This window comes from Haemaphysalis longicornis, unplaced genomic scaffold (genome assembly GCF_048455015.1).
Source record: "Haemaphysalis longicornis isolate Haplotype H1 unplaced genomic scaffold, Haemaphysalis longicornis Haplotype H1 scaffold_1, whole genome shotgun sequence".
Lineage (NCBI taxonomy): Eukaryota > Metazoa > Arthropoda > Arachnida > Ixodida > Ixodidae > Haemaphysalis > Haemaphysalis longicornis.
Window position 1 is genome coordinate 375341117 of NW_027526203.1, and position 25845 is coordinate 375366961.

General features: G+C 46.1%; 1 protein-coding gene across 1 annotated transcript in view; it reads right to left on the minus strand.

Moving 5' to 3' along the window:
* LOC144155113 (protein turtle homolog A-like) overlaps nt 1-19253 on the minus strand; it is a 430406-nt gene extending 411153 nt beyond the window's left edge. The window contains exon 1 of the mRNA XM_077686368.1: nt 19016-19253. Within this exon, the coding sequence (XP_077542494.1) occupies nt 19016-19130 (115 nt within the window). The 5' untranslated portion in view covers nt 19131-19253. The remainder of the gene's footprint in view (nt 1-19015) is intronic.
* Between the last annotated feature and the right edge of the window lie 6592 nt (nt 19254-25845).

Below are 25845 nucleotides of genomic sequence, written 5' to 3' on the forward strand. Positions count from 1 at the left end.
GAATATTGAAATGTACAGAGTTGTATTCATCACTAATTCTTTCCAAGATCTTTCATCAGTCTTTGCAGTGTTCATCCCTACCTGGCGACTGGAAAAAGGGCAAGGTGGTTCCCGTTCATAAATCAGGTAACACTAATTCGCCGGAGAACTACCGTCCCAGTTCGTTGACGAGCATTCCATGTAAAATGTTAGAGCACATAATATATTCACATTTAATTAGTTTTCTCGAGGAAAATTGCTTTTTCAACAACTGTCAGCACGGCTTCAGGAAGACGGTATCATGCGAAACCCAGTTTTTGTCCTTTACTAACGACCTGTTTGTTAACGCTGATGAAGGCTTCGATACTGACTGCATTTTTCTTGATTTTGCGAAAGCCTTTGACACTGTATCTCACGACTTACTAATTCTGAAGCTTAGAAAACTTAACATCGACCCTAATGTTCTCTCTTGCATTAAAGACTTTCTTTCTAACCGAACCCAGTACGTAACCGCTAATGACTGTTTATCCCCCTCCTGTGCTGTAACGTCTGGCGTACCTTAAGGGTCAGTGCTGGGGCCATTGCTCTTTCTTATTTACATTAACAATCTTCCCGACTGCATCACTTTTTCAACCATTAAACTCTTCGCTGATGATTGTGTATTGTATCTGAAAATTTCTACCCCAGCTGACATCTTGAAACTTCAAACCGATGTTAACAACCTATCCGATTGGTGCAATAAATGGCTCATGCGACTTAACGTGGCGAAATGCAAATACATGCGAAATTCGCGTCGTGATAATACTGCTAACACGTGCAATTATAGTCTTCATGGCGCTTCTTTATCACACGTCGATTCATACAAATACCTCGGTCTTCATATCACAAATAATCTGTCTTGGCAGGGGCATGTTGACTATATAACTAACAATTCTAATCGCATGCTCGGATATTTACGTCGTAATTTTTCACCTGCACCTTCATCACTGAAACTAACTCTTTACAAAACACTAGTACGTCCGAAATTAGAATACGCATGCGCCATCTGGGATTCTTCCAAACATACTCTCATCCTCGCCCTCGAATCGATTCAAAACCTCGTTTCGTATTTTCTAACTATTCTCGCCATTCTAGCGTAACTGCAATGAAGAAGTCGCTAAAGTTGCCTGATCTGTCATTGCGTCGTAAGTGTTCACGGCTTTCACTCTTTCACAAAATCTTTCATCACAACCCCATTTTAAAAGAACAGCTTTTCACAAACCCCTCCTATATTTCATCCCGTTTGGATCATGGTTTAAAAGTTGGTGTGCCATCTAGTCGAACTAATCTTTCTCATGACTCTTTCATTCCACGAACTAGCAGGGACTGGAACCACCTTCCCGCCGCCATCGCCTCCATCACGGACGTAAATAACTTCAAAATCATCACCCAACAAGAAGTGCTTTGAATGTATTGTTTGCACATTTTTTTTGTTCTCAAACCCCACTCCTTTCTGTAATGCCCTCGGGCCCTGAAAGTAAATAAATGAAATGAAATGAAATCATTCTCGCGGGACTGTGTAACAGATTACGAAAAGTGAAAACCCTTTAAACAGGCCCTTTATTGCATGGTGCGAATAAAATTCCCGTTTAACATTCAGAATTTTGAGAACTAAAAATCTGAGAACTGGCGCATTTGCGCAAAATGGTCACAAAAAAAAAAAAAAAAACTCTCCGGTACTACCCTGCGAACGTGTACGACCAGCGCAGGCGCACAGCATTTGGGCGAACGGTACGAGGAAATTCCGTTTCACTTGAGCGCACGGCAGCCATCCCTAAGACAAACACGTATATCACACACACTTGAATTTTTACTCCACTAATCTCGAAAATGGCGCCTAATAATGATAACTAATCCACCCACAATGCATATCCAAAAGAGGAGACGTATAAACTTGAGGCCCTAATCATATTTTCAACGGCGCGCGGCTTTTGCAGGGACTGCGTCCTAATAGCACATAAACCTATAGACGTACATTTTTCAACACCTCTTTATCAGGCTCGCATTATGTCACGCACTACGTCATACATTCACATAGACATAGAGTTCCAACGCGAGCGGTGATACCGTTTCCTATGACGATATGAGTTTGCCTTTGTTGCTTGCTCTTAGGCTCTCACTTGGCTCTTGCACTCTTACTTTTTAGGGGAGAGTTTCCACTGCGGCGCGAGTGGCGATATGAATTTTCTTTGGCGATAAGCTTGGTCTTCGTAGCTGGCTTTCCCACACAGGGATTTTTTTTTCGTACGAGAGCGGACGCCATAAAATCGTGGATCCTGCGCGTTTACATGAATGCGACAGAATGCGATAGCAGCGCGTCACATTTCCAAGCGCATCACGAGTAATGCGATGCGCTAGCGTTTACATGTACCGCATTACCCCTGGTGCGATGGTGGCGCCATACGGTGTCGCACATCGAAGGTAAAGCAGCGTTTCTGGTGCTTCCAAAGCTTCCGGCACGGCTGGTTCTTGTTCTTTTTTCACGACTCGCATTTTCTGGCGTCTTACACTCGATTTAGACGTTTTAAATGCAAAGCTGCGTTTGCAGGGCTTACTTTTCTTGTCGACATAATTCCTAATGCGATGCGCTCGCGTTTACATGCGCTTTGAAAGTCGATCCACCCCTGTCTGGCGCATTATTGCGACGCGCTTTCCTAGCGCATTAGCCCCGTTTACATGGATGCGATGCGCTAGAAAATTGATGCGATGCGATGCGATGCGGCAGTTGTCGCATTCATGTAAACGCGGCTGCTTCGCTATCAGGAAAATACCTCAAAGCCGCAGCATGAGGGTATACTGATTCACCAGCAACGATTGTAACACGCTGCTAAACATTTTACTGTAGTCAAACAGATGAGACCTAAGCTCAGTTTACACGGAGCAGATTAACGTCATGTTATTGAGATATGTTTTGCCGTGCTTCTAATTTTAGGCCAGAAACGGCGACCTGACATCCCCAGGATTGAGGGACACGCGCCGCGGAAACCTGACTGCGCCCCTCTCCCGGCGCTTCGCCCGTCCGGGGCGTAACTGAATGGGGCAGAAAAAAGAAACGGCCGCCGTTTAATAACGAAGACAGCTAGAAAAATCGACTCCGGGATATCCGTAGCACGGCTCTAGCGGTATGCCGTGGCAAAATATTGGGTTTGTACGACTAACGTACGAGGTTCCCGGGCCGTCTAAAATTTTTCTGCTGCGGCCTATGAGAACAGGCTGGATTTCAGGTCGTTCCGCACTAGTTAACACAAAATTGTGGCGCTCAGAAAACAGATAGAAAAAACGACTCCCGGGTTTGAGTACTTCAGGTTGTGGGCTACAAACCTGTTATTGTAGATTTTTTGCAACGTTGTTTGTGTAGGTTCCCTGCAACACTTTTCATGCCCGGGGTGAGGCGTATCGCCACAAACTTCGAAAAACTGACGCTACGTGGCGCCCCCGTCCCCCTCCTTTTTCCTGGAAGGAGTGGAGAGGAGGACCGTCTCCACCCGAACACTCGCCTCTCCTCAGCGGAACCAGGGAGGGTTCCCATCTGTTGTCGCTGAGAGTAACAAAGAGGCAGTCGGTAGTGTGCACGAGGACGAACAAGGCCTGCTCCCCTGGTTTATCCCAAGGAAGTGGGGGAGATAATTGCTGCCACTGAAAAGGTTTGGCTGACTTGACTGTCCCCCCTCCTCATTTTTAGATTGCGCAGAGCAAACAAAGCGTGCTCCCCTGGTTTTTTCGCGCGGGGAAGGGGGGGGGGGGAGGGGGTGAGGGGGGGGGAAGACTTTCCAGCACAAGAACTGTACCTGAAGGACCTACGACGTGTCCACACGCGCTACTGTGTACAGTTTTTGCTTCTTCGTTTTCTTTCTTTTTTCTGAGGTGGCAAGTAACGCTATGTTAGTACGGTGTCAAATGTGGAAATAGGTTATCCGCACGGTTTCCTGCAGTGATGCGTTAAATGGTGTAAAACGTATATGTTTGAGCGCAGGTATGCCATTTTGTCTTTTTTACATACGGATTAGTATGAATGTATTTGTAATCTGTTTAGCGTTTTCTCTTCTTTTGCTGCATTGTGTTTTTCTTATGTATACAGGTAATCATGCCGTCCTTGTTACTGTATATATCTATTCCCACACACGCCTAAGGCCTGGCACTCAGGCTGGAAGTATGAAATAAATAGTAAATAAATAAAAATAAAGCACTATCTTCAAGTTTCTGAGACTGAAATTATGGCGCAAGGGGGGTTGCCAAGAGCTGAACGAACGCCGCTTTTTTAACGCTATTATATCGAAGCGGCGTCCGTTTTATCAAAAATCGTTTTCTCGAATGCCGGTTTATAGATTCACCAATGTTCGTTGGTTTTTTTCGTTTAAATTGTTATTTTATTCAATTTATGTACCATTCATCCCAATGCTATTTAAACGCTTTTTACGAGAGGGAATATATTAATTAGAGGTGTCTTCCAGTTTAATTAATTGTTTTTCATCCTTTTGAAAAATTCCCAGTATATTGCCGTAGTTTCGCAGTTTTTTTCCCGCAGCTTTTTGTTCAATATTTGTTGCCTTTAAGCTTTGCGAATTTTCTCATTCTTGTGTGCGCTCTAGAGAATTTGTTTGATATTTTGTTAATTGTAAATATTAAAATTGTGGCCGCGCTCCACTGCTTCCAAGGCGCTTCCATCAGAACATCACCAGTTAAAAACTGATATGCGTTAAAAACGGTTATAAAAAGTATAAACGACGCCGTAAGAAGCATGCATATACGTGAAAAAGTCAATGGCGCTTAACCGAAATGGAAGAAATTATACATTTACAGCACACTGTTACAGTTAAAGTGTCGTGAATTATACGAACGCAATGGTAGTGCTGCACCTGAAATTAACCCCAATGTTGAGAATTGATGTTTGGGATTCCAAGTTACTACTATTTAGACGCCTATGAACGGCCCATTTTAGACGGGTCTAGGACATTTCGATGTACTGGGACATTTCAATGCGGGATGTTACGGTGCAAGCATTCCGGTGCACCGACATTTTCGTACGCCAACTTTTCTGCGAACGGATTTGTGTGCTTATTTGTGTGAAACTTTCGGCAACTTATTATTTGCGTAGGTATTAGGTTATGGATGACTGTCTACGAACTGATTGCATCGTTTGTGTTTATGCTTTGAAAGTTTTCGGTCAGAATTTGAGATTTTTTAGAGCTTTATTTAATAACTCCTTTAGGCAATACCAATTATTATGTATCTTATTTTTTTCTAGGGGCGCGGGCGAGGGTTCAGAAAGTCGCAAAAAGAGCAGCTTCTTGCCGCCTTGTGTGGCGCCTTGCATCTGCGCAAAAAGAGATATTTAACGATGTTACGGCACATATAATGTTACACTGACGTCGAAAGGGACAAATTATGCAGCTCTTAAAGCTTTATGCTGTCGTTCATGAAACTTTGTGTAAATGAGCTGAAGAAACGGTTCCGTTGCATCAAGTGGTTTTCATTAAGACTTGTAACAAATAAAACTTGCTCAAACGTAGGCACTTCCAAAAAAAGACGTCTATTGCTAAGCTTGCGCACCAAGCTTCTGAACTGTGCCTTTTCTGTGCACCCTTCGGTGCCACACACTATAATTGCAGCTCTCTTTCCTAGGTGTAAATTCCGAGGACACCTAAGCACTTTTTTATGATACAGTGATTGAGAAAGCATTAGTGTCCAGTTGCCGAACGTGCACTCTCAATCGTCCTTTTTTCTTTTCTGTCTGTCTATCTGTCCGTCTGTCACTCGATTCAGCCGCTGGGCCAAACATGAAACAATGCTGGAACAAGGAGTATATATAGGCAAAGCCGTCCCAAGCTACTGAACCTTGCGGAGTGCATATATTTCTACGTGTCAATAGTGTTCAGAAGAAAAACTTGGCCGAGTAAATGTCGTCGAAAGGCGATAGTCTTCTGCAGCCCCTGCCGTCTCATACATTCTCCTCCCCCCTCTCTCACTCCTCGCGCGTCTGACGCGATGGAGGTTAGCTAAATTAAATCCACTTTTCCCGCGCTGCAGAGCTCGCACGCCATCTGTTGGAACCTTTGCTACTGTTCGGCTTAGGGTTGCGCTCGAGCTCGAGGCTCGGGCGCCAGCTTCTTTTCGTATTTTTTGGTCAAACCATTGTTTTAACGCCTCTTTTTTAAATTGCTATCGTGAAAACCAAGGCCATGTCTATGCTTATTTAAAAGAACGCGCGTAATCCCGGTTATGTGCTTACATTTTGCCTCAAATGTACCTGGGTTTCCTTCGCGCCATATTATTGGGACATGTATGACAAATCTTGGCAGTTTTAGAAGTTTGGAACGGTTTTGCGTATATAAGCGTCTTGTTTAATAATATTTATAACTTTTGGACCGGTGGCTGAATCGGTGCCGTCCACCGGGCGGGCGCCCTAACATCTGCGCTTCATGCTCTCCAAATAAAGATATATCAATCAATCAATCGCGTTTAAGTAGCCCAAGAAAGACTATCGTCTTTAAAAAAGCATTAGGCATAATTGAGGCAAAACATTAGTGCATAACTGGCCGCAGCAGCGTTCTTTTATTCAAAAATAGACGTGCGATTGGTTTTAATAAAAATGCGCTAAAAGACGGTGTCAAAAACAGGCCAGATAAAAGTAAATACTAATAAAAGAAAGATGTCTCCTCAAGAGTGAGAGAGAGAAACCTTTATTTGGGGCAAGGCTGGCCCTAGGCCTGTTGGGGGAATAGGATCAAAGGAATGGGTAAGGAAGGGGAGCAGACCGGCCGTTCTATACAGCTCGTGCTAGACCGCTTGTGACTGCGAATACAGCAATCTTGTGAAGGATGGGAGTGCCCACGGAGTGAGGGTCTATGGCTATCGCGGGATCGTTGGTGGGGGCAGAGAAATTTCTATAGCGAGTTAATTTGGGGCAAAACCAAATGAGGTGGTGCAGATCAGCTTTGGTTAGGGAGTGGCACTTGTGCACGAATACCTCAGCAGCTCTTGGAAGCGTAGGTAGAGAAGCCAGGAACCCAGGCGGGGTGAGGTTTTTGAGGCGCTGTTCCAAGAACAATTGAAAGAAAAGGTCCCAACAGGTGGCGCGCGAACCAAAAAAACGAGGGAAAATTGAATCTAATTCATCAAACTTCAATTGCATTAATTATGGGGGAGGCAGGGGGAGAAGATCAGCGTGAGGGGGAGAAGGGAGGATGTTACGAGGCGGGGGCGGCCGAAGGCTATGGTATACATTTGCAGCGAAGCAACCAGATACGCAGCCAATTTCTTATCTTCTCCTCGTGACTATGACTCGGCACATACCCGGGGAACGTACTGTAAATAAAAATACTACTTACAGTACTGTAGCATACCCCATTTCAGGTAGTATGACGGACAGGGCGTTTCACGTAAGAGCGCTAGTCCAAGAATATTGTTCACTGATCATGTCGCACACTAGCCGGTGGTTGGGGCGGGGAGTATTAAAATATTTTAGTGTACGTCTAAAAGAAAAGAAGAACCTACCCGCAATCAGTAGCGCCTTTCTCTTCTTGAGCAAAGCAGCTGCCTCAGGGGCTAGCGCGTGCAAGTCGATCCAGCACGTGCTCTTTTCAGAAGCGTTCTCGTCGGGCCGGCGTGCGTCTTTTTTAGCTTTGGAGGCACCGGAAAGCCCGTTGAGCGGACGCGTCCCACGCAATAGAAAACATTCATAACGTGTTTTTCTTTTACTTGCCGAAGACTTGCATATGCTCATCTGCTTGTTTCGGCACTGTCGCGTTAATTGCGTATTTCTTTGTTTTCCGTTACTCATAATGTTAGTATACTTGCACCTCAACCTTAACGCAAAGTAGGTAAGGGTTGAGGCATTTGATTTTTGGTTTTTTATGAACCCCGAAATAATAGATTATGATCTTGCTCTACCGCTTGTGCTTTGCAACAATAACGCAAAATGTTTTTGTGCTGCAAATTATTTGTCAATGCAGATATTAGCATAGGAAAAATAATTTTCCTGAATTCGGGTGTGAATGTTCGCGCGTAGAAATTAAAAGCGAACAGAAAAAGAAAAGCTCGTTTCGTTTAATTGCATGCGTCTTCAAAAGACGCCCACATATCAGACACCTGATTAATTCTAATGTACGAATCAATGTACCAACGCAATTTGTGCAAGTTGTTCAACAGCCAAAAAGAAAAACGTTCGGGATGTGCCAAGTGCGAACAAGTATCATGCAAGCGGAAGGAAATAAAAATGCCCTGTGACAAATTGAACAGATGACCCCTTATTGTCGAAAAGGTGACCCATGGGACCTGAAAGGCTTTCGGAACCGACGTCCCCCAACAACACGTTTCATTCCGTGAAATAGCCAGGACACCGGGCTGGTCGAGCGGCGCGGTGAGCAGACGATGCGTCCGTAGCAGACGACAAGACGACACTGGCAAAAGTTAACTCATTAGCGACGCTGCAGTTGACCCGAGCCTGCTCGATACGTACTAACGCACATTGTTTCACAAGTCGAAAGAAAATTTTACCTGGCGCTTTCCTTCGAGTGAGAAATGCGGCACGAGCGCCACGAAAAAAGCAGGCGTCCGAGCGGGGCGAGCCCTCCCCGTCCACACGGGTAGGGTGCCTCGATGCGCGCCCGCAGAGCGGGAGGCTGGGAGCGCATCGAGGCACCCTACACACGGGGGAACCGTTTTGTGAGGGCTCCCCTCTTGTTTTTTTTTTTTTTTTCCTTCCTGGTTCGGCGAATTTCAAAGGCGAAAAGCTGGCCTCTTTGGGAAACCGTCGCGAGCGGCTAGACCCTGTGTGAAGGCCCTGCTTCTCGCACCGCGGGGGAGAGAACAAGAGAGAAGGAATTGTGTCTTCAGGTCGCGACGCCACGTGGTGTCAGTTTTTCGAAACTCGACGCCGTGTCCCGAAATCCTGGCCATGGTTCTAATCGATTTTTTTGCATGAATTCAAATCACACGCAATTTACAGTTTGCAAACCTAAATTATGTCACTTATGTTATATATCCAAACGTTACATATCCTAAGGGACTTAGCCAATTTTATTTGGATGGAAATGTTTGGTTGTAGTCCAAGGAAGAACACTGAGCACAGAGATGGAGGGGAACTCTTCGCGAAATGCTCTTTTTATGCATCTTAGATCACATGTTCTTCTTACCTACGTTGTAAAACCACGACTCCTAACAAGTCATCTGCCAAGAAAAGGTTTTTATTAATGTGAGCGCTTAATCACTGAAGAGACTTCACTTTCGTAATTTTCTCCAAACATGCCCAGAACACAACAGCAAAAACAATTGCCCATATCCTTTTTTGAATTTCTAAGTTCCGCATTCCTCTTGACACCTTCCAGAAGAGGGCGAACTTTGCTTTGCGCCGATAGCAGCGTGATTTTTAAGGCACCAAGGAGATTACAGCAGACACGGCCATACGTTTTTTTAAATATTGATTTTAATGCATGCAGTGACTACAAGGGCATTTTAAGATGTTTTTTTCCCTTGAACGCCCCACTCTTTCACCTGGTGATCGCTATAAAGTGTGGTACCTCGCTTACGTAAGCACGAACAAAAATGACCCCAATTCATATTGGCTCGAACTTTATTTTACCACTAAAGTTGCTACAATGTATACGTTGCTCGCTCGCAAAGCCGTTGTTTGATGTTTACAATCATTAGAAGAAGATACTTCAGGATAAGTGAGCAAAAAAAAAGCAGAAATACTATTAGACGGAATTTACAGTGTTCAGAGACAAACTACAGCTGTCCGTACATAAATTCACGTCACTATAAGCCCCCCTCTCCCCCCCCCCCCCTTTGCGCTCTAAGAAAAAGCAAAGCCATCGATTAGATTACCACGACCGTGCATAATCGCTGCGACAGACGACTGAATTTGTAGCACTGGAAGAACTACTTGTTGTAATTTGGTTTTGAATTATTTATGGTTTCATTATGCCGTGGTTGATTTTCTGACAAGTGATACATTGCCATAAAATATTTTCACGAATTGTGTGACACACAAACACAAGCATACGTCCATGAAATATAAAAATGTTTCCTACACTGGCCAAGCTAGCAGCCATGCTCCTGGAGGAAGAACTCGGATTATGTGCCCAAGCACATTTACGGAATTATACCAGGCCTCGCCGCCCTTTCTCCGTGTCTTTATTTGCGTTCGCGCGGGATTTTATGCGCCAAAGCGCGTGTATTTATTTATTATTTATTACTTTATTCCTTACTGGGCTATTTTCATCCTTATGAAGAAAACTGCGTCTTTCAATCTACACATCCCCATCTCAGAAAACATTCAATCTGCGATGTCTTCCGTGCCATATTTTTAGCAACCCGACAGATCCAGATTTATTACAGAAACACAGCAACTGACAACATAGTTTCAAGCTTGTGCTGCTGAGCCCGAGGACGCAGGTTAGATCCTGGCCTCGGCGGTCACATTTCTGCTTGAGGAGGTAAATAAAAAAATTCACGCAATCATGACGAGTGGGCGAAGCCACGGGATCGTTCTTACCGTGAATCACCCGTGGCATTGCCCACTCACGCGTGTAAATGAGTGACAACGTTTGTGTACAGTTTATACAATTCCAATCCAATCCAATCCGATACAATTCAATTTAATCCAATCCAATCCAATGCAATTCAATTCAATTCAATCCAATCCAATCCAATCCTATCCAATCCAATGCTCCTCGCGCATGCGCAGCACGGCTCTCCAGGAGCCACGCGAAACTGCTCAACTTCTCTTTCTTTATCTCTCTCTCTCACCTATTGTGAATCTCTCTCTCTCTCTAACCTTTTGTGAACCTTATATGTATTTTTGTTAACCTTTTGTGAACATTTTGTTTACAGGTGTTTCGATTTACACGGTGCTGTGCGTCTCTCTCCCTTTCTCTCTCTCTCTCGCCGGTGGGTCTCTCTAACCCTTTTTCCGCGAATTAGCGTTGATAGTTATGGTTTTTGCTTTCTTGCCGCGTTTTGCAACATTTTAGGTGGTTTAACATACACATATTCGGTTTATACTGATGTGCGCACGGACGCCAACAAACGGACATTCCGAGGTCCTAAGGTGCTTCGCACCTAAAACACCCACGTTTTAAGTGCGAATGCACTTTATAAGCGACCCTGAATTCCGTTGACCGCCGTCCGTCCACATAGCAACAGCTGCGGTGCGCGCGCTCCTCGTCTTCCTTGGCAACGGGGGGAGATGGCACATACCCACGTGGGAGATTGGCCAGGAATCTCCTCGTCTTCCTTGGCAACGGGGGGAGATGGGCGCGCGCTGCCTGGCCGCTGACATGGCACATACCCACGTGGGAGATTGGCCAGGAATCGGGCGTGAGAAGGGCTAATGCACCCGCTTAAAGGAGTACTGACACGAAATTTCAAAGCTGAGATCCGCTCTAGCAATCAAGTGCAACGACAACACAAATAGGTGTCTGTGCATGGCACATACCCACGTGGGGGATTGGCCAGGAATCGGGCGTGAGAAGGGCTAATGCACCCGCTTAAAGGAGTACTGACACGAAATTTCAAAGCTGAGATCCGCTCTAGCAATCAAGTACAACGACAACACAAATAGGTGTCTGTGAATAAATGCATCTTTCTTTCTTTGTAGTTGTGTGTGTGTGTGTGTGTGTGTGTGTGTGATCTCTCTTTCGCGAACATTACCGAACCACGCAAATTAAACTCCTGCATTCGCACTTTCACATTCTTCCCCTCGGGGAAATGCGGGGAAATTTTTGGATTTAGGCGCATGTTAAAGATCCCAAGGAGGTCCAAATTAAGTCTTAGCGCTTTACTACGGCGAGTCTGATAGTATAAGTGTAGCTTAGGCGAATAAAACCCTGAGTGTTTTCACGAAAGATCGCACAAGCTTGTCCGGTCGACATCTTTAGTTTTGATGAAAATTTTATGTATACAGTAGACTCTCGATTGATTGATTGTAGGGTTTAACGCGCCGACGCAACGTAGGCGATGAGGCGCGCCGTAGTGGAGGGCTCCGGATTAATTTTGACCACCTGGGGATCTTTAACGTGCGCCGAAATCTCGCACACACGGGCGTTTTTGCTTTTCGCCTCCATCAGAAAAGCGGCCGCCGCGGCCGGGAATCGAACCCGCGACCTCGTGCTCAGCAGCGCAACGCCTTAGCCACTGAGCCACCACGGCGGGTACAGTAGACTCTCGATAACCGGAACTGTAGGGGACCGAAAAAATTAGTTCTATTTAACAGGAGTTCCGTTTACTGCGAAAGATGGGCAATAGAGTGAATTTATGTGCGTACACTCTCTTAATACCATTTCATGGAACTTTAACCACTAGAAGGTGGTAGAAAGCACGAAAACTGTGCCTAAATAGGCACAGCATTCACAAAGTTTATTTGGCCACAATTAGTCGCTGTGCACTAAAAAAAATTCATGAATTTTCGCTTGTTTGAGCCCTGGCAACTGCATATTCAGGATCACGATCTTACACAGCTGATGTGCATGGCAATGGGTAGGACAGTAAGTTCCATATTCAGTTCCGTTTACACGGTGACGCGGAAGTTTTAGTTCCGATTACCCAAAGTTCTTTTTACGTTAATTGAATACAAAACCAACCAATTTACAGGCTACTGATCCCAAAATTCCCAAAGCCGGCACGTGTCGCTGGCGCGTTGAGCGGCTCGCGGAAAATAGGAAACTTTTACCGCTGTAAGACAAAAAACACTGCAGCTGTCGCCCCATATAGTTCTTTATATGTAAAAACTTTCCATACTCTCAAATGACTTAACGCATTCTTTTTTGGCTTGCAGAGCAAATTTGCTTTAATAAAAATTCTCAAATTGGGAAACATTTCGAAAATTGCCTAAATGTGGGGCTTTTTTTCCTCGGAATCTAAAAAAGCTAAATAGTTGCAAATTTTAAGTGTTTTTCTTCATTACTTGTTCAATCTTTGTGCCAATTTAAGTTTATAAGGTCAAGACGCTTCACTGAAAAAAGCCTTGTACTGCAGCAAGGTAACGCATTTTGGTATATTTTCAAAGCCAATAAAAAAAAGGCCATCTTCGATTTTTTTCAAACTTTCACAAATTCAAGCCAAGGTTGCTCTCTATCACCTACATTAAAAACATGTTGTACTATTTTTGTTGTTTTGCAACTACAAGGCGCCAAATATGTCCTTGTTAGCAGTATTGCGGTGACATACCCAAGTGGTTTGTAAGAAGCTTATGACCGCAATGTAGGGCGAGAAACGGCCGTTACAAAGAAAAAATCATGAAATACACATTGCGGTTAGCGTTCTTTGTTGAAATTTGGCGCGTATAAAGTACATTGCACCTAAAGCCCACGTTGAACTTCGGCTTCCGAGCCCATGTTTGGTCGTGCGTGTAATTATCGACTGGTGGGGTCTCAACCACGCAACTCGAGAAATGGTCTTTTAAAGACTATAGTCTTTCTTGGGCTACTAAAACGCAGAAATTATGGTCTGTCTGTCTGCCTGTATGTCTGTGACTCGATTCAGCCACACGGCCAAAGTGAAATAAAATCTGCGCAATAGTCTCATATACTCACAGCCAAATCTAAACGTCCAAGTCCGGTGTCAGTGTTCATATATACTTGTCAACATTGTTGAACAAGAACAAGAGATAACGCAAATATAAGACAGAAAATCAATACATAAGTGCTATTTGCAGTGTTACTTTATTTAAAAAATCACAGATGCTTGTTTTTTGCGATTGCAAATAAAATACTACATCAACGGCAGAAAATCGTCGCCTGCTGTTGCCAGCGCTACCTCCTGGCGTCATATAAGAAATCAAACGGCAATACGAACGAAAGGTTCCACTAGATGGGATCCACGTTCCGCTTGAAACGCTCGTGCAGTAGGCCATCGTGGTTTTATAAATGCTGTAGTAGGGTACCTCAATTCAAGCGCGTCTCCGCCGTACGGCAGCGCTACCATCGAGACACCCAACTTGGAGCAGTAGAACGCGGTAAATTTAAATTGACTTGGGCAAAACTCCTGGCGTGTTATCTTGGGAGGAGCGAGACGGGTAAGGAACAGCATGAGAGGTGAGGGGAAAGGAGAAGGGGGGCAGGGGCGCCAGTCTACTATCGCCTTTCGGCGACATTTGCAACGAAAGGAGCAGATACGTGGCCATTTTTAAGTTCCGGGATTTAAATGATTGCTGTAATAATTTGGATGAAAAACAGCGCAGTCATAAGTGATACAAAACTCTCTGTAATGAACCAGGACTGCAAATTATCGTTATGTTCGAAATATGTGCATTTCAGTTTCTGGTCTGGTGCTCGCGCTCGCTTCAAACTTCAGGAATAGCGCCCTTGTGCAATTGTCTGTTCACTGAAAATTTAAGTACGCATGAAATGGCTCTCGAGTATCTCTGCGGCACTATATGCTACTGCAGAGCACTTAGCACCGACGAGGCCGTACGTTTTTCCTGTCGTTTACTTGAGAATGAAGCAGGAGGGCAGTGATCTGATCCAAGTGGTCAATAGCGGGTTAGCGGCAACAAAAGCGTTTTAGATGTTAACAGTCCCAAGGCGGCAGCCGTCTAGCGACCTTCAAAGAGGCCGGGATGTACTATTTTGATCACAGTAACGGTGAACACGGGAGCGCGCGTGTCATTCCGTTCGCGGGAGCCGCCTGTCGGCGTTCCGGGTAACTTCGCACGCGCATCACATAGCCTCGTTGAAAACGAACTGCGCATGCGTGCGAAGTTACCCGGAAAACCGACAGGCGGCTCCCGCGAACGGAATGACACGCGCTCCCGTGTTCACCCTAACTGTGATCAAGATAGTACATGCTGGTTAGTCGGCTGAACGGGATCTTTTGTTCCAGTGTCCATATGTTTCACGCTAGGGAAGTTCCTTCTTGAGACAATTTTTTCCCTAAGCCCTCTTAAATAATCACCACAAAGCACACGCTCCTCACTACTTCTTGGCCTTAGCCTCCTTTGCCTCGTGGATGTGCGTGAATCGCCGCAGGCGATGATCAGGCAGATACTGTTGCTAGTTAGGGCGGTTTTTTCAAGCCACCTGACTAAGGCGTTGCGCTGCTGAGCGCGAGGTCGCGGGTTCGATTCCCGGCCGCGGCGGCCGCTTTTCTGATGGAGGCGAAAAGCAAAAACACCCGTGTGTACGAGATTTCGGCGCACGATAAAGATCCTCAGGTGGTCAAAATTAATCCGGAGCCCTCCACTACGGCGCGCCTCATCGCCTGCGTTGCGTCGGCGCGTTAAACCCTACAATCAATCAATCAAGCCACCTGATCTGCAGAAGAGCGAGTGCGCTTGCTTGAACGATCCACTTGGGGATCTTTCCTACGGCTTGTTAAAATGTTGGCTACCTAAATGTTTAATTTCAGCAAATCATGCTCACCGCAATGTTTGTTCAATGATCTTTTTTCGTAACGGTCATTTCGTAACGGTATGTCAGCGCAATATTGTAACAAGGCGACATTTGGCTCTTTGCAGCTGCAAAACAACTAAAATAGTGCAACGTGTTTTTGATGCAGGCGATAAAGATGAATCTTGACTTTAATGTGTGAAAGTTTGAAAAATCGAGATAGATTTTTTTAATTAACTTTCAAAATATACCAAATTGCGTGATCTTGCTGCAGTACAGGACTTCTTTCATAGTGAAGAGGCTTGACCACATAAACTAAAATTGGAACGAAGATTGAACAAGGATAGAAGAATGACACTAAAAAGTTGCAACTACGTAGCTTGTTTATATTCCGAGAAAAATGGCCCCACATTTGAGCAATTTTTAAAATTGTTCCCAAATTAGAAATTCTTGATTAAAGCGATTCTGTCTGTAAGCCAAAGACGAACATGTTACGTCATTTGGAGTGTGCAAAGTCTTTATATAAACAGAATTAGGGCGATATCTACAGTAGGTTTTGTTTTACAGCGGTAAAAGTTTCCGATTTTTCTCGCGCCGCAAAACGTGCCAATGACCGGAGCCGGCTTTGAGAATTTTTTTTGAGAAAGGGGAAGTTTTTTTCCACAAAAAAAAAACTTCACATATGCTTTCCCGTGTGCACAACGAGCTATATATTAAATTTTTGTCAATATTTAAGATATCGACCGGACACGCTTGTCCGATCTCTCGTGGTAACACCCCCACTTTAATTTGATTATTTGAAATATAGCTGCGTACAGTGCGAACCCCTTTCATTCATTTCGGGTATGCCAAAAAATACTAAAATAAATCCTGATGGGCCCATATCCTGAAGTGCAGCTCGTCCAACGCTTGTGAAACGCCTGGTTGAAAAAAATCTCCTGCCTTCGAAATACGATGAAATATGGTAAATGCAATGCGCGAACGAAAATAACCGCCCACTTTGGCAACATTCTAGGATTTTCTTCACCGCACCGAAGGAACATCCAAGGTAGCCACGCAAGTAAGAAAACGCCTTAATTTGTGCCCCAATCCGCGATATTGCGGGAAAAGCTGGTGCCCGGCATCAGGTGGAGATAATGTCGTCACAAAGGCGACCTCTCTAATAGTACTTCGTGACGAGGTGACACTGAACGGGTACGACGTTTCTGGGCTCGGTTTAAACCTTCAACAAGTGACTGTTGTCGCAAACCACTAATAACGTATTCCCCTCTCTGTGGACTGCTGAAGCGGACAGAAAAAAGCATCCTTGGAGTCCTTGCATGCTTATAAAGCCCATGTACTCACCAAAATACCGCACAACCATTACCACTGTTGAACGAACACCGTTTGTAATTTTGTGCTTTATTATTGAAGAAGACGATGGCCAGAGTGCAATGTAACATCGCAAAGCAAAGCTTTCACGCTTCGGGGACGGCCTTACGTACCGCCAGTTGACGTGTTGTCCTTCATAGGCCCGGGCAAAAAAGACGCAATACAAAAAAAAAATGCAGATTGCCAACAGGCGTTCACCAATTAAAAAGGAGCCGCTGGAGTAAAATGCTCATATCACGTATTTATAGGTTGCAATTCTTTCCTATCCATCATTAAGCACCTCTGATTGGCTGAGCGCGCCTACCTGCAGCCTCAAGTTGGGAACATTCTTACTGCGCAAGATGGCGAACCACGATTCTAACATGACGGAGAGGAAGCCAACAGGTCGTTTTGCTCCGGAAGTATTTCCAAATGCTGGTGGAACGTAGGCAGAACATTGTATTGTTTTGCCATTTTTTGAAGCTAAATAATTCTCTCGCTCATTATTGCTAGCTAGCGGTTATGACTAGAATTATTAATAATGCTACTGAGTAAAAATTCATCGCGATTTTCGCTTTCAAAAAAATTTAGATGAAAAATTTTATTGTAATGCTCTCTAACACTCGCGTAAGATTCTCACAAGTACTTAATGGGAGGTTATTTTATCCTACCGGTTCCTTAACTCCAACCGAAAAGGAATGGGATGTTTCAATGGCTACAGGTCACCATTCGAAACAACCGCGGTACTGGTATGTCCATTATCATTTATGCGAGCCACCAGGACTCAGGAACAGTTTGTTTTGAACACCTTGCCGAACCAGAAGTGTTAGGGGGGGGGGACCTCATACGTGTTAATGACTAGGCTCTGTAATGGCGTCTGCCTTCTAAGTTGCCCTTGCGAAAGCATGGGTGTCTTCCGGGAGCACTGAGCCTCACTTTATACATTCCTGCAGGGCCCTGAAATAGACAGGATAATGTAAAATCCCCGCATATATTAACGGTGCCGCAAGATGCGGTTGTCCACATTGAGCAGCTTTGGAGAAATGGCGCATACTTTTCGCAACTTAGCAAAGGCATTTCATAAAGCCGGTATTTCGCGTACTGCGACCTTTTACCTTACACACTCACTGTGCAAAAAAAAAAAAAAAAAAAATCTCGTCAGTCATTGTGAGACTTTTGTGTACGTTATTATTCCATACATATTGCTTCCCACGGGGTTACACTGGATGCCTTACATCCCTCTCGACTCTGCAGAACCACCTCCCAAAAGTTGTTCGGCGGCCTCCGCAAACCATTACTTTGGTGCTAGTTCCCCCGAGACAGAAGCTTTGCAAAAATTTCAGCATTTTTTAATTAGTTATTCGTGCAAGTAGTGTGGTGCTCAGATATTCTGGGCATGAGCGTCACTTGGCATGCAACTATTAGCCTCGTAAAGACAAAAACTGGGGGGCATTCTTTGGCAATGGCGAAGTTGTTCTACATGCAAGAGCGTTTGCGGACGCGCTGCGGCACTGCTGTCTTACGTGCGGAAGGTGAGGCGCAGCGGGACGTATTTGGGAGCGGGAGAAGGTGGCTACTCTTCGGCCCCGTATCTTTCTAACTCTCCTGCTCCTCCTACCAGGCCACGTTCAACACACCAGATTTCCCACAGGATGGACGCTGTCAATGTTAAATCGCTGTTTCGCTTTAACACATAAATCGCAGCCACGCGGGTTTCCTGAATACCGTGACAGGTGCAAACTGTGTGGGAGATTAGCCTCAAAGTGGCAATCCTATCTGAACCTACGCTCCCGTTGGCAAAAATGTATCTTTCCGGTGACTAAAAATTTATCTTCAAGCTATAGAAATTGTTTCTCTTAGTTTGGAACCGGAAACCGTTTTTCTCCGCACGTAGATGCTTCCATTGCTCTTTTCCTCTTTGATAGTGTGCAGGCTAAATCATTCGTTTTGTTCGTTAGGTGTTTCTTTAACAGTATTGGGGGACCCTAAAAAAATCTGAGGACAGTGGTTTCCCGCTCTGAAAAGACATTGCAAAAAGAGGAAGTTGAGTTGAGCACGAACGGATTCAAATCAAACGCAGCGGCGAGAAAGAAGAAACGCGACGGCTGGAAACAGTAAACGCGGAAGGTGAGTGCGGCACGGCTTCCGTATTTACAAGTTTCCCGCCTTCGCCGAGAGAAAGGAACCAACTCCGGACACCTGCTCCGCCGCGAGTGCGGTCCGCATGCGGTTCAGCTTGAGGGCGGGAAAGAGAAGGCTGGGACGGAGGTAAGCATGCTACTCCGGCCGAGCGGAGTGGGCAAACTGCAACGCGCACCGACCTTTGCGTGTGGTTTCGAGTGACTGGATGCCCATGAGCGACGATACTCCGAGCGTGAGCAACGTCAGCGTGCAGTGGAGCAGGCGACCGATACGAATCCAACAGGTCGAGCACATAATGACGCCAAGTCACCGTAGCGCACACGGCCGACGACAAACAGACGCGGCCGGCCCGCAAGGCAGAAGTGGGCCCGCCGTGGAGAAGGGACCCCAGCCACGTGGGATCGATGACACAGCGGTCGTAGCGCGACGAGTTCTGCTGATCGGGGCTCGAACGCCGGGCATGCGAGTCGCGGACTCGCGCTTGGTGCCGGCAGCGCCAGGCGCGTGTGCGGCCATCTCTCGGCGCGCGAGAGAAGCGAGGAGACGCCGTTCCGGCCGACGACGTTTCCAAGCGTCCTGCTGGCGGTAAAGTGGTTGGGTTTCGATCGAATTGATTCTGCCAGGGAGAGAGGGGATTTTATATCGCTCAGGTTCGGAAAAAGTGAAACCGGCCGTCAGCTCACTCGTTACTGTGTTGGCACATGTAGCTGGTGAGGCAGTTTAGAATATGGTAAGTGGCCTCAAAATACTCCTCAAAGTAAATGCGAAAATAACAGACGTTCGAATAGGTAAGAGAGGTGAGGGCATTATAGCTGAATTACTGCATATGGGATACACGAAATTCTGTGTGCTAAGGAGTAGTCTATGCATCTAAGCAGGAGGCGTAATAAATGTTTATTCTGTTCTGAATTTAGAGAGCTGGGTGGCCTCCTCAGTCAAGATAGCCGCGTGCTTTCGCTGCTTGGGTGTCCGCTGGTTCAGCCATCGCTGGTCCTACATGCAGGCCCGATCTGGTCAGGGCACATTACCACTGCTAGGGAGTTTTTTTAGAGGAATGGAGATGAGCGGTTTGGGGAAAAAATACAGGGGGGGGGGGGGGGGGGGGTAGAGGCTGGGGTGTTGCAGTCTGAGCAGTTGTATTTGAAACGGCTGGGGTACATGTAGGACAAGATGGTGCCGTGGTGGCATGTGTGAGTTTCGACACGTCGGCAGATGTGGCATTCTTCGTTAGTGAGTGTGGGTTACTAAAGAAGGTGTTCTTATCGGGTGTGTCGTTGGGGGACAGGATATCGTAGTAGGTGACTGATAATAAGAGTAACGTGTCTGTCATGGTGGTCAGGTCGTCCAGCCTCGACGGGAGTGCACGCTAGTGGAGTTCGCGGGCAGCAGCATGGGCTGCTTCGTTCTCGAGAAGGAAGGGGGGACCCGTAGTCCAGACCAACGCCGCCTGTATAAACAGTGCCTAACGCGTGAGCGAAAAATGGCCAAACAGCCACTCTCCTGTTGCTCTCTCCTACCCTTCCCCGCTCCGTAGCCTTCCAGCGTGCTTTCGTGTCCGCCAGCCAGCGCCGCTTCTCGGAAACTATGAAAAATAGTGGAAAGTTTGTTTAGCGTTCCCGAGGCGGCGCTCCTACGCCTTCTTGTTTTTCACCATGCCTGTCTGTCTTGGTCTGTCACTGATAAAACTTCCTTTGTCACGAAGCAAAATCCCTTGCGCTGCCGCAGGCTGATGCCGGCTTTGCGGGCTTATCTACTCGGATCACAGGCCCTGAAATTTTATGAGTGGGGCATCCCACCTCTATCCCCTCCGCATTTAGGTATTATTTTGACCCTGCTGTTCGCACTCCGCATCGGTACGCACTTCTAAAATTGAGGACTGTACTGTAGAAGCACCCGGACAGCGTGGCGGGATCCCAGCTGCTTATTTTTTTGTTTCCTATAATTTTCTGAAGTTTACAAGCACGTGATATTATTGGAAAGTAATCGTAGAAGTGAGCGCCTGAACAAAAAAAGTGCACGCAATTTTTTCTTCTCTAAATACTCCAGAAAGAAAAATATCAGTAAAATAATGGCTGCCCCATCCGAAAATATCGTTTTTCTGTTAGCTATATGTCTACCCGACAATCAGTATGTTCTTACACTATCTCAGTCCGCCTCCGTCTTTATCTTTGGAAAAATGCAGCAAGTATGAAGCGAGCGACACGTTGAACGAGATCCCCCAGATCGCCACAACTAGCGCCCCGTCGCGGCTAGGATGTAAGCGAAACGGTCCTTGAAGCCCAACAGGCAAGCTGACAGACACACGTCGTAGAAGTGGGTGCAGCGTTCGCGACTCGCGAGCAGTGACGTAAGGCGAGATGTCCGCTGGCACGCGCCACATAGCGGATCAGTGCCTGAACTAAGCGTTCCTACCCTTCCCATTGAAAAGCGCGCGACGCGTCAGGCAATGTTAATACAGGCGGCGTTGTCCAGACGATGGTGCTGGTAGAAGGGGATGCTAGGTCTTCTAGAAGTTTGAGGGCAGGATAAGGGCTTCTTTGATGACATGGATATGGGGTGGTGTGGCTGTAACACTTCATAGGGGTCAGACATAGGATGGCCTAAATTCTGGATGAGCCTCGGGCCTGTAGGGACGAGCATATAAGGCCAGCTAGTTGGCTGGTGCGTTGAGCTTCGATGAGTTCAGGAAGACAATTGTATATGCCAAATTGAAGGAGAAACTGCTAGTAGACCTCGGGCTATCTTTTAGACTCGCCGGATGCGAGCTTGGAGTGTTCTTGAAGTCGGAGTTGTGCGTAGGGATTCCCGTATGTGAGTTTGCTTAGTAGTAGCGGCTGCACTACTTGACACGTGTCTTGTGCTTAAGGCAGTGTTGGTGCTTACAGATTACAGATACGGCGGATGAGGTAAGGAAGTTGTGATGTCGTGGAGCGTAGTTGGGGTAGGAGTACTGCTCCAGATCCATCAGCGTGAAGCTTACTGTCAGAGTTCGTAGGGTCTTCACTTGTGGGATGGGTTCTGGTGGATCATGGCCTGAGGCTCTAGTGCTGGGTCTTGGGGCCTTCAACGGTTGCGTGCACGAAGGATAAGGAGCGACGATTATAAATGGTGACACGTGAAGCCCTGGGGGGCGAGGTAGTTGATGGCAATGTCCACCCCTTGTTGTAAAGCGGATTGTTGGCCATCCGGTGATCTATTGGTGGTCCATAAAGTAAGATAATCCGCCTCGAGAGCGTTATGAGGGTTAGGAGTTCTGGACAGTTGCTTGGGCAGATGTAGGATGGCCACATTGAGCAACAGAGGGAGATCGCCGAACCTTGGGGGTACCCTTGGCGGATGGAGAGAATGTTACGGAGCTCAGTAATTTGAGTCGGGTTGTGGCGGAGCGGTCTGCTAGAAATATCAGCATACAGTCGAAGCTGGGTTGGCCGCAGCGTGTGGCGTTTAGGTAGTAAAGGTAGGCCTCATGGGTGACGTCGAAGGCACAGTGGACATCCAAAGCTAGGGATGTACTGGGGTAAATTTTGGTAAGGTTTTCTATGACTTGATCTCGAAGATGAAGGAGGACGTCTTGTGTGGAGAGGTGGGTGTGCAACCCGAGAAGTACGTGGGAAGACGACATTAACTTCCACATGGGCAGTATGGGCAGTGAGCGTTGATTACACACAGGGCGTCCCAGCTATCATGCGCCAAGATATCTAAAAAAGAGCAATGACGTTACTCGAAAAAAACATAGTGCATAATGTTTCCAGTACAGTGGAGTAGCGTGCAGTAATTTTTCGTTCAGGAGATTTAATTGATCGTAATGAAATCATTTAACTCGAGAAGTACTGTCCCAATCATTAAAGTGTCAATGAGACACTTGTAGGTACCCACGAGAGGCATCTAACTGCTGTATATTTGGTGACGTACCAATTGCGTACTCATTTTTTTACTGAAAAAAAAAACCGCGAAATATGCAAAATACCACGTGACGACACTCTCGCCCGCATCGTAAAGCAGTGCCCTCGAACAGGCTGCCTCTGAGTTAGCCCGAATGAAATAAAGAAAAAAAAAACAAGAAATCATGACCGAGTTGGTGCCTTATCTGCCACACGCACCCTTCGAAATTCGCTGTTGCTGCTCCTTCCATGCATGCCATAATCAAGGTGGTGCGCTGTCTCTTCGGGCATGGGAGAGGCAAAGGAGTTGCTTCCAATCAGCTTATTTGAGTGAACTGATTTGCGAGGTGGGCGGGAGTGCTTTCACATGGCATTTTTCATATTTCGCGGGGTTTGTTTATCGGTCAAAATAAATGAGTACGCAATTAGTTCGTCGCTGAAGATACCGCAGCTAGGTGCCTATCGTGGATGCTTACAAGTGCTTCATTGATACTTCAGTGGTTAGTACAGTACTTCTCGAGTTAGAGAATTACCTGGTGTGTGCGCGTGCGTGCATGCGAGCGTGTGTGCGTGTGTGCGCGTGTGCGCGAGTGTGCGAGCGTGCTCGTGTGCGTGTGTGTGTGTGTGCGTGCGCGTGCGCGCGCACAGCTAACAGCGCAGTGATGGAGATTTTCTTTTTGAAGGTTGGGTTGGGGTTTTGTTTCTGCCACCGTCTGATAAGGCCCCTGCGCGCTGGCTATAGGCATAAGCGGAGCATGAAGCAGACAGATATCAGCCGCAGGGCGTTTACTGCTGAGTGGAACCGTTTCCGTGTTTTTATGGACAAGTGTTTTCAGAGCAGAAAAGGGTGGCTGCTTCCTTGCCGAAAGCGGGCCAGTTTGCAATCGTCGCCCTTCCCAATTGCCGTGAAGCACACCCGAGGTAAGTTGTTGTAAGGATGACAGCCCAGTGTGTTTGGGTTCGTCGCCATTTCGTAGGGATGACTTTTATTGCAAAGGTGAGGTCAGGGCCGGAATCACGAGAGTCGCTTTTACCCTGCCGGGAGGGGGCGGGGTGTAACGTCGTTCTAATGAGGGAAGCAGGGATGCTGGGTATCGTGAAAAAGGGCGGTGCCTTTCTTGTGCGTAGCCCCAAGTGTGATGGGGAGCATTGAAGTCACTGAGAAGGATGAAGGGACCACGACAGGCTTGATTCTTGGTGTCATGTAAAAGAGTTAAATCTGTGGCTGGAGGACTAAACGCTGAGGATATATACGCTTCCTTGGGAACATCGATGAGGAAGTATCTCTATAAGCGTGTACGCAATTTGTGAGGTGAGGTGGTGTTTCTGATGGGTAAGGTTCGGTGCCACTAACATTGCGGTGCGGTGCAGGGAGTCTTTTATTTAACTTATACGTCCTTGAATGAGCGGTTTGGGGGTGTCGGCCTTTTCTAGGGTGATGACTTGAGAAGCGCTGGGGGCGATGTATGGGCCTAGCTGATGTTTTTCTGCTAAATGACCGGAAATTCCATTGGTATATGGTGAAATCCGTCTATATGGGCTGGGGGTGTGAATGACTTTTTCTGTTTGTGTTAAACTTCTTTGGTTTGGGGGGGGGGGGGTGGGGATATGGATGCAGAACATGTTTGTGAAGGCGTAAACGAAGTTGCCGTCATCTTTTGTTCAGTTCTTACAAAAAATTACATTAAAAGCACTAATGCCACGACTGGTATGATTTCATGTCTTTCCTACGTCAGTAATACATGGTACACGCTATTACCTATCCATTGACCAAGCAGTAAAAAATATTACCATTCATTCATGTTAGTTTATGTGGTGCTAAAAGCTCAAATCGAGAATATAATTGGAGATATGGTGACCATAATTCCTCTAACTGATCGGCTTAACCCACATCTTCGAAAATCTCTAATCCCTCTAATCTCTAATATGCCGTTTCTCCTTAATTTTGCTAGCAATATATTTGTTTTGAGTGTAAGCTTCTTTTAGTCGCATATTCGAGAAGTATTCCAGTTGTTTTTTCAGCGATTTTTGTTGCTTCTTTATCCTTCTTTCCTTCAGCCGCTGACTTTGCGGGAATTACAGAGTTGGTGTAGTATGTCTGTGCGTTTGGCACAACCGTCAACGCCACCTCCGAAGAAAGGGCACATGGTCGGGCTGCACACTATAGCAAAAGACATGATTGGTTAAGTTGGTGCATACTTGTTCTAAAGGTTAGAGCGCATGGCATGGCATGGAAAACGTTTATTCAGAAAAATGGAGAGGGGAGGGGAGAGAAAGAGTTACGAGCGGTGGGTGACCATCCTATTCCGGTAGGCCGCGCAGGGTCGCCGCCACGATACAATGGCACAGAAGAAGCACGGCGGAACGAACGAATGCCGTCGTGCTTCTTTTGTGTCGTATCTTTCACGGTCTAATATTTACAAGTCCGCACTGGAGTGCCATTAGTGTTACGAACAACGTAGAACTAAAAGCGAGTGCCTATTCCTTATGCCAACCAGCCCCGCCGATGGTCTTCTACATTTAAATTTTTTTCGCTCAATTGCAGGTAACGAATTTTTTGGGGCACCGCTTGTATGAAACGATTTAAGCCACCCGAGGCGTACAAACGCCATAGCTCGCAAAGAAGCTGCTCGATGCTTCGCTTTCTTACATCATTTTTTCCCTTTTTTTTCAATTGGAGTTCGCACCGATTCTTTTACCAAGTTAGTTTTAAAATTTTACTCTTCGCCGGATGCTCTGTGGGGAATTTGCCTCCAGGCACTTTAACTTCCAAGTCATCCCTTGTGCCGAGCCGAGTCTTCCTGCTGCTTACAAGTCATCCCTTGTGCCGAGCCGAGTCTTCCTGCTGCTTATCTTTCTGGTTCCGTCAACTTGGCGTAAAATATTTATACAAAAAAAAGCGTTGCAACAAAATTCCAAGGTTTTCTATAAAATGCTGTTGCACTATAAATACCGATTTTGGGGGAACTGAAACACGGTGAGCTGGCTCTTTTTCTGGGTAGTCGTGCATTAAAGGAAGAAGCAGATGTTTGATTTGATTGATAGATTGTTTCTGATATTCACTTTCTATCGGCGTGATGGCATGTGTCATCTAAACAAAAAACCTAATGTATGTACTAAATTTAGCA